This window comes from Pleurodeles waltl, chromosome 5 (assembly GCF_031143425.1).
Source record: "Pleurodeles waltl isolate 20211129_DDA chromosome 5, aPleWal1.hap1.20221129, whole genome shotgun sequence".
NCBI lineage: Eukaryota > Metazoa > Chordata > Amphibia > Caudata > Salamandridae > Pleurodeles > Pleurodeles waltl.
In genome coordinates, this window is record NC_090444.1 from 262,975,143 (window position 1) to 262,990,581 (window position 15,439).

The following is a 15,439-nucleotide window of genomic DNA, read 5'->3' on the forward strand; positions in this document are numbered from 1 at the left end:
AATTAACCCCTTAGTCTTAAACCATAAAATATTGACTTTAAGATATTCCTTTAAACCTTTTCCTGATTTATAAGCCCAATGGAATGTTAAATGTTCTAATGAAGCTAATCCCCATATGGCTGACAATAAACATTCACTCTTCAACTTAGAAACACATTTCCTTTGATTCAGTAGGATTTTTCTGGTCACTGTGATGATTCTGATTAGCCAGCCATGTTCTTTATAACTTAGAGCGTGGAATATTTCCAGTAGTACTAAAATAATTGTCTGTTGTCTCAGGTGAAGAATATTCCCAAAATCTAGGGACAGTCTTAAAAAAAAGACCCCTTTACATAACTCCCTTGTAATATTGCTTTCTGAAAATGAGTCAAGGTATCCAAGGTTTAGCTTTAAGTTTTAAGTCTCACCTACAAAGAGCTGTAGGTGTATGGTGTTATCATACAGCACACAATCTACAACACATACTACACAACATATACATAGATGCATGCATACATACAGAAATGGGTTTTTGGACCACCCCTTTCTGCCACTGATTACTGTGATTTAACTGTCCTTAAGTACTGGTTCACAGGGATGTCCTTCGGTGCTAGTATTAGCATTCTGTATTTCACAGATGTGAATTACCTAAAAGGAATAGTTCACACTCACCTTGGAGTTAATTACATTTTGATGAGGCTCACATGAGCTACCACAACAAAATCAATATTGTCATGCAATGCAATATGCTTCTCGTAGGCTCAAAAACTCTTTCTGTGCCTTTTTACCATTGCATCGGCCAAGCTGTTATTGGACGGTCTCCGTTGCTGCAGTGATGTAGCTAGGGATATTTTCAGAGAAATCTGTGAGCTAATTATTAAATGCTAACCATCTCCAGCACAACTACCAGGCTAGGCTTCAGATCATACTGCAGCACAGAAACCTCTACCCTACACACCATAGATGATGCGCTTTTCCCCACAGATGAAGATGGCCACTGCCTCCTGATATTGCTGGACCACCCAGTTTCCTTCGACACAATTGACTGTCTGACCCTTATCCACACCTTGGAGTCATGAATGGGATTCACTGGCAATGTCCTGTACTCTCCTCTTACCTTTCCAACCAAAACCTGTTTATACATTTGGCACCTTCACGTCTTAAAAGATGCCTATCACTTGTACAGTTCCCTAGGGTCATATAATGCTTCCTGTCCTCTTCAGCCTCTACGCAGAGACACTTGGTGCTCTACTCACAGATACTAGCTTCAGGATTCACCAATATGCTAACAATACAGAACAGTACATGAAAGTCTTCTCTGTTTCAGATATCTAATGCCTCAAATACTGACTAAACATTATCCAGACCACATTGGTTTCTCACCCATTTCTATCACTAACTGGAATGAGGCTGAAAGCACAGAAAATAGTAAACATGGGGTATGTCCCAGTAAAATGCCAAAAATGTGTTGAAAAATGTGGTTTTCTGATTAAAGTCTGCCTGTTCCTGAAAGCTGGGAAGATGGTGATTTGAGAACCGCAATCCCTTTGTTGATGCAATTTTCAGGGAAAAAAACACAAGCCCTCTTCTGCAACCCTTTTTTCCAATTGTTTTGAAAAAAACGAACTTTTCGTTGTATTTTAGCAGATTTCTTGGTCTCCTCCAGGGGTACCCACAAACTCTGGGTACCTCTAGAATCCCTAGGATGTTGGAAAAAAAGGACGCAAATTTGGAGTGGATAGCTTATGTGGACAAAAAGTTATGAGGGCCTAATTGCGAACTGCCCCAAATAGCCAAAAAAAAGGCTCTGCACTGGAGAGGAAAAGGCCTGGCAGCGAAGGGGTTAAAGATGTTTGAAATGGTTTGCAACATTGAGCAGAAAATAGGAGCTCAAAAGACTTTACACATTGTCACATTTGTCTACTTTCTTTCCAGTTGTCTAATGTGGAACATCTGCGCTCTAATTAAACCAATGTTCATGCTTATATTTTTTTACTGGAAGATGAAGCTTAGGTGTCTACAATGGTGAAGAATGATTGTAAATCTGTTTGTTTTGGAACTTACAGAGATGAAATCCCAAGACCAACTCTAGCACTGGAATATACTTTTGGCAGACGAGCAAGAGGGCATAATACAGTAAGTTTATTTGTGAAAAATAAAATATATACACAACCTAGTTGAGGTCACCAGTAGGTAGTTATTGTTACCACCATTTTCCACAGAAAAGTGTTTTTTGACTTGCCTGTATCTTTGGCACCGTTTGACTCTTCCCAAAATTTCCAAAAAAAGTGTGCAGGTGATTCTGGTTGTGCATAGAAAGTTTTGGGGTGATCAGTCAAGCTGGGACTGAGAAAAGGGGAGGGGGTCAAAAAAGTTGCATTTCCCATGTTAATTCTCGTGGGACCTTTAGACACAACTATAGCCCGAACCGCTGTATGGAATTACACCAAATTTAGCAGAAAGCTAGCTTTCGGTACACAGATTGTGCTTTTACTTATTAGGTGTAAATCCCACTTTCAGACCCACTCACGCACCCGCTCACAGATCCACTGACAGAGACAGGCAGTGGTTGGATTAACGTATAGTAATTAAAAATAGCTTTACGTTAAAAAAAACCCATAGAAATTCAAGGAAAAAAAAGAAAGGCTACATGGACATTATAGTTAGGTTAACTTGTACAAAACCTTATAAATTCAGCAGTTACAGTTAAATTTATTTCAAGTAACTATAACTCGCCCGCTACGGTAACTATGGGGGGCATTCTGACCGCAGCGGTTCGGCCGCGGTCAGACAAGGAAAACCGGCGGTCTCCCGCCGGTTTTCCGCTGCCCTTGTGAATCCTCCATGGCGGCGGCGGAGCGCGCTCCGCCGCCATGGGGATTCTGACACCCCCTACCGCCATCCTGTTCCTGGCGGGTCTCCCCCATCCCGCCAGGAACAGGATGGCGGTAGGGGGTGCCGCGGGGCCCCCGTAAGAGGGCCCCACTTTGTATTTCAGTGTCTGCTTTGCAGACACTGAAATACGCGACGGGTGCCACTGCACCCGTCGCACCTTCCCACTACGCCGGCTCAATTCTGAGCCGGCGTCCTCGTGGGAAGGTTGATTTGCCCTGGGCTGGCGGGCGGCCTTTTGGCGGTCGCCCGCCAGCCCAGGGCAAATCCCAAAATACCCTAAGCGGTCTTTCGACCGCGGAGCGGTATTTTGGTGGGGGAAGTCTGGCGGGCGGCCTCCGCCGCCCGTCAGACATAGAATCACCCCCTATATCTCTGACCTTCGCTATGCCCAGCTAATTACTCCATATATTATATAATTGACGTCATCGTCTATGGCATCTTTGATATTATCACTGCAACATTTGCAATAAAGTTATTGATAAGCAAACTGTGTATGGCAAGGGCACGAGTTATAGATACCTTAGGATATGAGTTACAGTTACTTGAAATAACTTTAATTATAACTGCTGAATTTCTATGGTTTTGTACGAGTAAATTCAGAAACGAACTAGAACGTCCCTTTGTTTTTTTCAGTGAATATATATTTATTCTATTTCTCTGTATGCATATGTATATTATGAAGTTGCAAGAAACCAGTGCCACTGACTGCTATGCATACCATTGTAATTAAATGATTGCAATTTATGGTTATTCATCTTTTTACTTTCAGACATGGAAAGAATAGCTCTCACATATATGTGGCAGTTCTGTCCAGGGGAAAGGGTTTGAAAAACATTGTGAATTCTATCACAGCTTGCAGTTCAGAAGTGTAAAATGTCTGTATTTTATTTTCTAAAATCCAGTGATCTAATTTCCAAGGTTCTCTCTGCTTTTTTGGGTGGTCTGATGAGAAGTGATGGATGGGTGTTGTAAAGAGATGTGGCTGGATTTCCTTTAGAATTACCAAACTTTCTTGAAGTGTTCTTTCATGCTCGTGTTCTACATATCAGTGTGAATGTATTTTTTGTACCACTGTATTGATACATCTTTGAATAATGATTCTATGATGCCGTAGAGCTGTTGGGCAGGTCTACTACCTGTGACAAGATTAGTTTCTCGCAAAGTTTTTGAATGACTCTATGGGGCTGCTTATGAAGAGAGACTGTAGTCTTGAGCCGACTGTGGTTGTAAAAGATTTGGCATCACCAATAAAGCATTACTGAAATGAATGGAATAAATAAAATAAATGAAACACCCTGTAAACATGAAGCTAACATTTTAGGACCTTCCCCTGATTGCACTGGAAAATAAAGTTAGGACCAACATAACCAATGCAACTGCCATGTGTACGCTCCAGTTTATTGACAGTTAGGGGGTGATTCTGACCCCGACGGTCAAGGACCGCCGGGGCCAGGGTCGGCGGGAGCACCGCCAACAGGCTGGCGGTGCCCCGCAGGGCATTCTGACCGCGGCGGTTTGGCCGCGGTCAGAACAGGAAAACCGGCGGTCTCCCGCCGGTTTTCCGCTGCCCTCATGAATCCTCCATGGCGGCGCAGCTTGCTGCGCCGCCATGGGGATTCAGACACCCCATACCGCCATCCTGTTCCTGGCGGTTCGCCCGCCAGGAACAGGATGGCGGTATGAGGTGTCGTGGGGCCCCTGGGGGCCCCTGCATTGCCCATGCCAATGGCATGGGCACTGCAGGGGCCCCCGTAAGAGGGCCCCACAAAGAATTTCAGTGTCTGCTTAGCAGACACTGAAATTTGCGACGGGTGCAACTGCACCCGTCGCACCTTCCCACTCCGCCGGCTCCATTCGGAGCCGGCTTCCTCGTGGGAAGGGGGTTTCCCACTGGGCTGGCGGGCGGCCTTCTGGCGGTCGCCGGCCAGCCCAGCGGGAAACACAGAATAACCGCAGCGGTCTTCTGACCGCGGTGCGGTATTCTGGAGGGGGGCACTCTGGCGAGAGTTAGAATGACCCCCTTAGTGTCTCTGCCTTTGCCTCTCTCTCTTTCTGTCTCTCTCCCTCTCTTTCACACACTCACTCTTTCCTTCTGGCCTTCTCTTTCTCTCTAGCTTTTCTTCTTTCTTTCACTCTCTCAAGCCCCTTTGACAAGCACACACAGCATCAAGGTCGATGCATTAGCAGAGAGCGCTAACTAATGTACTTGTTTCATTGAATGCACTTTTCAGTAAGTGAGGGCATCCTGACCTTGATCTGTTTGGAAATGTGGGTAGCACTCATTGTCTTTAGGTGTCGTCGATCCCTGCAAAATGCTTTGCCACTGGACTCAACAGCAGGACTAGCAGTAGCAAGTAAAGTGCAAGGTAACATGCATTATAACAGTAGAAGCCAACCGTTTATTTCAGGATTTCTTAATTTGTCAACAGGCATTCTTTTGACAACTTCCAGTTGAGCATAATCTCTTTGTTTGTTGTAAGTGGAAATTCTGACATCCAGATCCAGGGTTTCTGAATTTAATGAAATGCCCCCCTAAGACATAGTAGATCAGCATTAAAGGTATGATGCTAAATGCATGACATATTGCATCACGTGAGGGCTTTATCTAGGAGTGATAAATGTTACTAATGCAGAAATCATTTTTTACCCTGTGGTCATAAAGTGGTACCTTTTTATAGAGTGTCAAAATTATTTAATTGCCCTATACTGAACAACGCAAACTTCAGGTAGTCGGGGTACTGAGCCTGACTCACAAAATGCATTTTGAAGTATGTCAAGTAGTACTCCAGTAGTACTACTTACTACAAAATGTAATTCCTGAACCTACAAGTGTAAATCTCCACAATCTCCTACCTTTTTTATTGGAGGTCTCTGTACATGTTTATTTACTACTTAGTAGAAAATGTGTGAGGACCAAAGGGAGTGGTGGCAAATGGGGAGTATCTTCTTTAGAATGGGAGGGGTTTAGTGAAAGGTAAAGAGGATTTAATGGAGAGATGGGCTACTGCAAAATTCTAACCACAAAAGACTAAACCTCTCAAATAAACGGATATTTTCACCGCACTGATGCAGCTTGGCAGATGTGGATTTACTTCACATGCTCTGGGCCTTCCCTTTCTTACAGCAATACTAGCAGGAGGACGTGACATGCTGTTTTCCCCCTGCACTGGCAGAGTCGTCTTAATACGTGGAAGCTTGTATCCTGGGATTTTACCATAGGGGTAAGAAATATAGGGTTACGCCGCGATTCCTTGACTTGAGGCTCCCACTTGTCAAGAGACTCCTTACTCACAGCTGGAAATCACCTGACCCGCCGCCCTGCGCAGTGTGATTGCAGTCAGTGACGGTCTGGGTGCAAGCAGAGAGTATTGCTTTCCTCAGGGAGGACAATCTGGAGATCCGCAAATGCCCAATAGCTACTGACTGGGATGCCATCAAGGCAGACTTACACACCAAAATACATATCACTTCTGAGCCTCCCCATGCACTGTTACCTGGGGATACCGCGCTTGGTGAAGAGGCGAAATCTGTGCCTACACCTACAGAGGGAACTCATAACATAATGCACTTCACAACCACGCACGTCACTCCAGGAACCAATTGAATGCTGGGGACAATCATGATGTTCCCAGGCGTCTACCTTGGGACAACTAGAACTGTGTCTGACTGTATGGGACGAGGATGTGAATCCGTGGCCTGCCTGAATGATATTACAGTTATTGTTAATATTATGGTTATTAATGTTGATACTTGCTGCAATGGACTGTGTGCTTCTGTCATTGAGAACTATTTGCTCTTGTCAACTGCATGCGCCAAGCATTAACTTGATCACATTGGAAGCAATGCTCTCCTCACCCTATGACTTGCCATTTCTTGCATTGAGTCCTGTTTTCTCTTTACCTGACAGCGATACAAGCCCTACTTGTTATCAATACCTTGGGGGTCATTACGAGTTCGGTGATCTCATTACCGCCATGTTGACAGTGGCGGTCGTACATACCAACATCCTGGCGGGGAAGAGAGCCAAATTATGACCATGGCGGTCTCCCCAACAGACTACAGCCAATCCACCGCCAGTGCGGTCAGGCCACCACAGACGATGGCAGCCACCTTCAGGAAGGCGGAGAGCATGTTCCCACCAGACAGATTACGAGTCTGCACTCCGCCAAGGTCCCCGCCGCAGTTGCACCACCACGGAAACCCTGGCACGGTTGCGCCAGCACGGAAACCCTGGCGCAAACCAACTCTATAAAAGGAGACACTCACCTTCAGGAGCACATACCAGTCTGGAGCCGCCATGGAACCTGAGCTACACATCTTCCCATTGCTCCTGCTGACCAACGACTTCAGAACCAGCGACGACGACAGTAACTGTGAGTACACACATTTACCTGGCACTGTTTAACAATGTCAATGTATATATGTGCACACAACATACACATCCTGAATGGGTGGCGATGGCGACACCCACATGTATGCTCACTGACATGCACATCCCATACTCAGCCACATTCACACATGCACATACATAGTACACACACCACGGCCAACACACACACAAACACACTTTCAAAGCACACACCAACACCCAGATACACAGCACCGGCACAGTACACTACACACAACCAAATGACACCAACACCTCAAAATCACTGTCATACATCCACAATACACACCTCCACTTGACAAATCATACATACAGCACAACCTAAGGACACCAGAGAACCAACACACATAATCAAACATCCATACAACAAGCCATACGTCATATCCCGCCAACACACATCACAACAGATCTGACATAACAATCAACTCACACACGCAGTACAACCACACAAGGGCACACAGCACTTGAAATAACACAAATAACACATGTCAATGCAATCACTAAACACAATATAAACATTAATCAATGTCCCTAACTCATACATGTCCATCACACAATACACAGCTGTCAGCAGGACATATGGTATGCATACACCCACACATGCTGGCCACACACAACTGGTAGCACAATCAACACACACAGAAAATGTACTCACACACAAACTAAAGCAGCCAAGACCAAAACAGCCATAAGGAATTGTAGGAAAGTACCATCTTTCTTGGCATGTTACCCCCAATTTCTACCTGTTTGTCAGTATGTTTTGCCTGTCACACTGGGATCGTGCTGGTCAGGACCCCAGTGCTCATAGTTTGTGGCCTAATGTGTCTGTTCTCAGTAGTACTTAACTGTGTAACTGAAGCTCTGCTAACCAGAACTTCAGTGCTTATGCTCTCTCTGCTTCCAAATTAGTCACTATAGTTTAGTGACTTAATATTCCAATTCCAGTTGGCACACTGGACCCCCCTTATAAGTCCCTAGTATATGGTACCTAGGTACCCAGGGCATTGGGGTTCCAGGAGATCCTTATGGGCTGCAGCACTTCTTTTGCCACCCATAAGGAGTGCAGGCAAACCCGTTCACAGGACTGCCACTGCAGCCTGCGTGAAATAGTGCACACACTATTTCACAGCCATTTTCACTGCACTTAAGTAACTTAAGTCACCTATATGTCTAACCTTCATTTACTGAAGGCTATGTGCAAAGTTACTAAATGTGAGGGCACCCTTGCACTAGCAAAGGTGCCCCCATGCTGTCCAGGGCCAATTCACCGGACTCTGTGAGTGCGGGGATACCATTACACGTGTGCACTACATATCAATACGTATATGTAGCTTCACAGTGGTAACTCCGAATATGGCCATGTAAGATATCTAAGATCATGGAATTGTCCCCCCATTCCAAATCTGGTATTGGGGGGCCATTCCCATGCATCTTGGGGGCTCCACCATGGACCCCAGTTCTGCCAAACCAGCTCTCTGAGGCTTGCACTTCAGCTACAGCTTCTTCCACCTCACAGACAGGGTTCTGCCCTCCTGGGGTCTGAGCAGCTCAGTCCCAGGAAGGCAGAATAAAGCATTTCCTTTGGGAAGAGGGTGTTACACCCTCTCCCTTTGGAAATAGGTGTTACAGGCTTGGGAGGGGTAGCCTCCCAGAGCCTCTGGGAATGCTTTGAAGGGCACAGATGGTGCCCTCCTTGCATAAACCAGTCTACACCTGTTCAGGGACCCCCAGTCCCTGCTCTGGCGCAAAACTGAACAAAGGAAAGGGGAGTGACCACTCCCCTGTCCATCACCACCACCCCAGGGGTGGTGCCCAGAGCTCCTCCAGTGTGTCCCTGGAATTAGCCATCTTGTTTTCCAAGGTGTGGGGACCCCTCTTGATAGGTGCATACCTGGTTAGGTTGCCAATCCCCCCTCTCAGGGCTATTTAGGGACTCTGCTGTGGGTTCCTCTTCAGGTTTAGCCTGCAAGTTTCCACCAGGAATCCTCTGTATCCTCTGCTTCAGCTTCTGACCGTTGGATCAACCGCAGACTGCTCCAGGAACCGCTGTAACTGCAATAAAGTATCTAGAAAGGCTACTGTGACCCTGCAACTTCAGCTCCAGCCAGCAACTGCAACAGTTTTCAAGGTATACACGCTCTGAGGACTCCCTGCCTTCGCCCTGCACCAGAAGAACCGAAGGAATCTCCAGTGGAGTGACAGAATCACTTCCCTGCTCCAGCAGGCACCTTCCAACACAATGACCAGTTCTCTGGGACTCCTCTCCTGGCTACGAGCATGCTCCCTGGAACACAGGTGGTGGACCCCTTCGACCCAGACTGTCCTAAGGTCCAGCTGTCCAAATTTGGCAGTGGTAAGAGCTTGCCTTCCCGGTTTGTGACTGTACCCCTGTGCACAGCAACATTTCTAGCTCCTGGGGCCTCTGTGCACTTTTTGTTAGAATCCTTTGTGCACAGCGTGGCTCAGGTCCTCAGCACTCCGACCTGTGACGCACAACTCGCTGAGTTGTTCTCCAGCAGCGTGGGACCTTCTTTTGTAGTGCTGCAGCAACTGCAGTTTGCACCCTCTTTGTCCCTATGTCCTGGGACTCCTGTGGATGCTGCCTGGTCATCTGTGCTCCAGTGTTGGGAGCCCCCTCTGCCTCCTCAGTCCGAGATGAGGCCCCCAGGTCCCTCCTGGGTCTAGGCAGCACCATTTTGACGCAAACCGTGACCTTGCTTGAACCAATGCCTTTTGAACAAATCCAGCGACGCAAACTGCCTGCATACAACTTCTCGACATGGGACATCTCTTGCATCACGCAGGAACACGCAGCTATCTCTTTGGTGCTCTTCTGCAGACTTCTTCTAACCGGAGAATCCTCTTTTGCACCATCTTCTAGGTTGGCAGGGGCTCCTGTCCTTCCTAGAACCTTCTGCTGCTTCTGGACTTGGTCTCCTCTCTTCACAGGTCTTCAGGTCCAGGAATCCACCTTTTGTTGCTTGCAGTCTTGCTCAGTTCTTGCAGTAACTGTAATCATGACTTTTAGTGTGTCCTGAGGAAACTTGCAGTATTTAACTCCTACTTTCCTGGCCTCTGGGGTGGGGTATTTTACTTACCTTTGGTGTTTTCTTACACTTCCAGCACCCCTCTACACACTACACATGCCTAGGGGGGAATTTGTGATTCACATTCCACTTTCTTAGTATATGGTTTGTGTTGCCCCTAGGCCTATTGTATTCTATTGTATTTTCTACTATTTTCACTATTCTATGGCTATTTATTTACATGATTTTGGTCTCTATTGTATATATTGTGTATAATACTTACCTCCAGAAGGAGTATTGCCTCTAAGATATTAATGGCCTTGTGTCACTAAAATAAAGTACCTTTATTTTTGGTAACACTGAGTATTGTCTTTTATGGTGTATACGTACTGTGTAACTATAGTGGTATTGCAGAAGCTTTGCATGTCTCCTAGTTCAGCCTAAGCTGCTCTGCTACAGCTACCTCTAGACAGCCTAAGCTGCTAGAAAACTGACTACATTTCACTAAAAAGGGATAACTGGACCTGGTATAATGTGTAAGTATCTAGGGTACACACTACAAACCAGGCCAGCCTCCTACAGGAATGAAAGGCAAGACAAAAATGTAACCTTGGAACCAACAACTGGTTGGCCCAGATGTATGGCAATAAATATATAAATATATACGTAACTATGTACAAGATTAGTAGGCCATCGGCCAGTCCAATGAATGGCACATTCCAGTGCCCCACCTGACTCCTGACTGCCATACAGCCTCCACAGGTAGAGGCATCAAGGGGGCAGGCAGGCACCTCAGGGGATTGAGGGGGCAGGCGGGGGAGTTGGGTTAGGGAGGTTGATCCTTGGGCTGGGACTTGGGAGGGGGAGGCTTAGGTTGAGGCTTATGGAAGGGCTGGGAACTCTTGGGAGAAGTCGACTTCTTGGCGGGGTGACGGGCATGTGTACCTGCAGGGTGGCCAGTGAAGGGCTTGAAGGTGGAAGGGCTGGACTTGGGGAGGGACACAGATCTTCAGGGGGTCACACAGAGTGGGAGAGGAGTAAGGAAAAAGTTCACCCCCGAGAGGAAAAACTTCTTAGTCACACAGAGACGGTCATGACAAAAGGGTTTAGGAGTGGAGGTAGAGGGAGTGGTTGTAAGATGTGTCGATTTGGGTGTCTTGCGTGCATGGAATGCTTGTGGGTGCTGGGTGTCTGTGTGGGTGTTTATGTGTTTGGGGAGGAGGGGGGGTTGGAGGTGCTGGGAGATGCCAGGAGATGCCAGGGTGAATGGGTGACTGTCTGTTGGTGTGATAACTCTAGGTATGGTGGATGTGCTGCATGTAGTCGTGTCTGTGGTTGTGGTGGCTGCGGATGTGGTGACTGGTGTGGATGTCTGAGGGTCTGCTATTGTGGTGACTCTGGATAGGATAGGAGTTGTGGCAGTATCGGTGAATGTTTGTCTGGTGTTTGCAGGTGTGTCCTGTGTAGTGTCTCTGAAGGTTGGGGTGGTTGGGGAATCAGTGTGGGTAGTGAGTGTTGGTGTGTCTGCAGGTGTGTGTTGTATGTGTGCATGCTGGTAGTGGGTCTTGTGGTGCTTGTGTTTGTCAGCGGTACCCTTGGCTATTGAGGTGGATGCATGCTGGTCTGTCTGTGTGCTTTGGCTGGGATGGGGAAGAGGGGTTTGGCATTGAGAAGAGGAAGGTGGGTGGGGGGGCCAGAAGACAAAGGGTGACTGCCTGTCGTCAGTGTGGATGCCAGAGCCTTAAAAGATCTCTGTAGGCCAGCCAGTGCACCGTGCATGCCCTCCAGGAACGCATTACTCTGCTGGACCTGAGTTGCTACTTCCTGGATGGCATTCACAGTAGTCGACTGACCCACAGAGATTGACCTCAGGAGGTCAATAGCCCCCTTACTGAGGGCAGCAGGGCTGACAGAGGAAGGGGTGCCTGCAGTGAAGGAGACACCCACCCTCCTGGGTGAGTGGGCACTGACTACTGGGTGGGGAGCTACAGGGAGGGTGGTGGTAGTAAGGGGGGTGGCAGACAAAGATGGTGCAGGGGTGGTCCCAGAAGGGTCCGCCACCGCCAGGGAGTGTCCACTGGAGGAGAATTCCGAGGATGATGAAGGGGAAGATCTGGTCTCTCCTGTGGCACTCCCCTTGCCCTCCGGACCACTGGGTCCCTTGCTGTCAGTGGTATCAGCACTCCAGGACCCGTGGCCAGCAGCATCCCTTCTTGCCTGTGCTCCGTCTCCTTCACCTGCTGATGCTGATGCACACAAAAAGAGATATAGGCAGTGACAAACAGAGAGAAAGAGAGAGGGTCATCACATTTTTCACATACACACATTAGAACAAGGACAACTGTAGCTATACATCTCCTGGCTAGGCCATGTCATCTAATAGTCCCCATAACCTCCATCATGTCCCAACATGTTACTCCTATCCACCCCTTCATGGCTACAATTTCGACCACATCATATTCCAAATGTGGTAGCACTACAGGAGCAATCTAAGTAATCACATGAAAAGGTATGTAAGCATGCTCATCATGACCTGGCTGAAACAGAAAATCAGTCCTAATCTGGATCATAACTCTCCATACTCCTATAATCTGTAGTTAAAAAGGTTTACTAATCACAACATAACATGCATTAATTGAATCTACACCTGACCAGTCCATGTCCAATAAGTAATGTCCCATGATTGTAAATAAACTCAATTCACAGACCACACAGCACCTGCCATACAAATTGCATGCCTGACTGAACCCTCTGTACATATATGTCATAATGGAAACTGTTAGACCTGACAGCCTTAGGGTAGTCACCCCTAACTTTTTGCCTGCCTCCCTCCACTTTTTGGACACTGTTTTTGCTGGTTTATAGATTCTGCGCACTTTACCCCTGCTAACCAGGGCTAAAGTGCATATGCTCTCTCCCCTAAAACATGGTAACCTGGAATCATACCTGATTGGACTATTAATTTACTTATAAGTCCCTAGTAAGGTGCACTTTATGTGCATAGGGCTGGTGAATTAAATGGGCACAGGATAATCTTGGATTGTGTGTGACTTACCTTGACTAGAGTGAGGGCTTTTGCTTGGACAGGGGGTAACCTGACTGCCAACCAAAAACCCCATTTCTAACAGAAACTATCACTGATATAGCCACAACATGAGGCTCAGGTGACATATGATGTGTATAATACATGTATGGAGAACAGTCATGTGACCACATGCACCAAATTCCAGAGGAACCTCTCCAGACACTGTACACAGATACACCACATCACTTCATAAATACACGTGGAGCTAGAGTGGGATACATAGCACACATGAGGCATCCACTGACAGTCACTGAGTGCAGTGTACGTACACATAAAGATTAGCCAGCCACCAAAACTTCATAGGGCACCTAACATATCACCCGCAATGTTTCAGTTCCACCCCATAACTACATGATTAAAGCAGAACCACTCACATCTTTCCTGACATGATTAGCTGTACCTAAGTGCACGCAACACACATATCCCATTGAAGAGATATGAGCACATGATGTACACATGGAATTACATGACTGCCGTTGTAATGACAACATATCCCACAGCAACACCTGTAGAAAATTGTAGAACAGCTAAACCATCATACAATAAAATTAGAATTCAATCTATGACAAATCCTGTCCAAACTGTCCACATCATTTAGGCACAGGGTAGTAATCATTGACCCACTCTATTACTTGTGAACCCAAGTAACCATTGAGACATGATGTAGGCAGATAATAACATATGTGGCACTGTAATTGGTAGGAGATAGACACGCATTGCATGAACATTGCATATAGTGATTGGGTAGCACTGCCTAGCCACTTACCGTCTGGGGAACAAAGCCTTTGGGCTAAATGTGATTTGTGCATATGTCAGTGCCATGGACATGCATGTAAAGGACAGATAGAATCAGACATCCACAGTTGAATAGCCTTCTCTTACTACCTGCACGCACCCCATAGTATGAAGAAGATGGGACAAAGGAGATACATTTACAGACCTATATGTACTGTTTTATCCTGGCCATATCTGTGCAGTTGTGGAGAGGCCTGCCTCACATGGAGTCAATACCTGTACCATGATAAATGTTATATGGCCCCTGTACAAATTGTCAGGCACCCAGTGCTAATACAGGCGGTCAGACTAGAGCACGTATGCTGAAAAACGGACCAGGACATACTCTATGGGTAGGATGAAACTGCAGCTTACAAACATTAAATGGCTGGGTGAACTCACAAGTGCCATTGTCATCTGAGCATCTCCACATGCAGTCATAGAGATGTCTTAACACAGGTAAAATCAACGTTCACTTAGCAAACCATGAATGCAAGATCTAAATTAAATTGTCAGGCAATGTGGGTACTACGAATCCCCATGTATCACCTACTACATTGTCACAGCTGCTACCGTGTGGCTGCAAACGCCATAGAACCAGAGCCAAGTACAAGGATACCGTTAGTACTTACCCCCTTGTCGCTGCTGTGCTGCCCTCAAATGCCCATCCACCTCAGGGTAGGCCACTGCCAAGATGCAGACCATTAGGGGGGGTCAGGGTCTGACGGGCACCCCTCCCTTATTAAGAGGACATCCCCAGCTGGGCCTCCGTGATCTTCCGGGCCCAATGTCTCAGGGCATCCGACCGCTTGCAACAATGGGTGCTCCGCTGGCTGTGGACCCCCAGGGTCCGCACTTGCTTGCCGATGGTACGCCATATCCCCTTCTTCTGATGGGTGTTTACCTGCATGGATGACACAGACAAAAGGAGAAAGTCACGTATACATGCACCATGCCAATAGGAGTGGTCACTACACATTTGTCACTGCAAGTAGGCACACATACCCATCCTCTCAGCTAAGATGCCTTCACAACATGGCATTTGCATGCATCAACACACTCAACAGTTCACATGGCCAAATATACGTCACACACAACACCTATCACACATGGCTGGGCCATTGTACTCATTTGTTCCTCTGGTGCCCCATATAGCTGTCCATACAGGGGTAGAACCTCCTTCACTAGACTCTGGAGCTCTTTGGGGGTGAAGATAGGGGCCCTATCACCTGCAGGACGTGGCATGATGTCTCTCAGAGGCAGTATCTAGCAGCTCACGTTGTGGAGATCTTG

General features: G+C 46.9%; 1 protein-coding gene across 2 annotated transcripts in view; it reads left to right on the top strand.

Annotated features, from left to right (window-relative positions):
- Window positions 1-15,439, top strand: part of DYNC2LI1 (dynein cytoplasmic 2 light intermediate chain 1) — a 271,075-nt gene that overhangs the window by 63,053 nt on the left and 192,583 nt on the right. For both annotated transcript variants that reach the window (XM_069233995.1, XM_069233996.1), the window contains exon 4: window positions 2,046-2,115. In XM_069233995.1, the coding sequence (XP_069090096.1) occupies window positions 2,046-2,115 (70 nt within the window). The remainder of the gene's footprint in view (window positions 1-2,045; window positions 2,116-15,439) is intronic.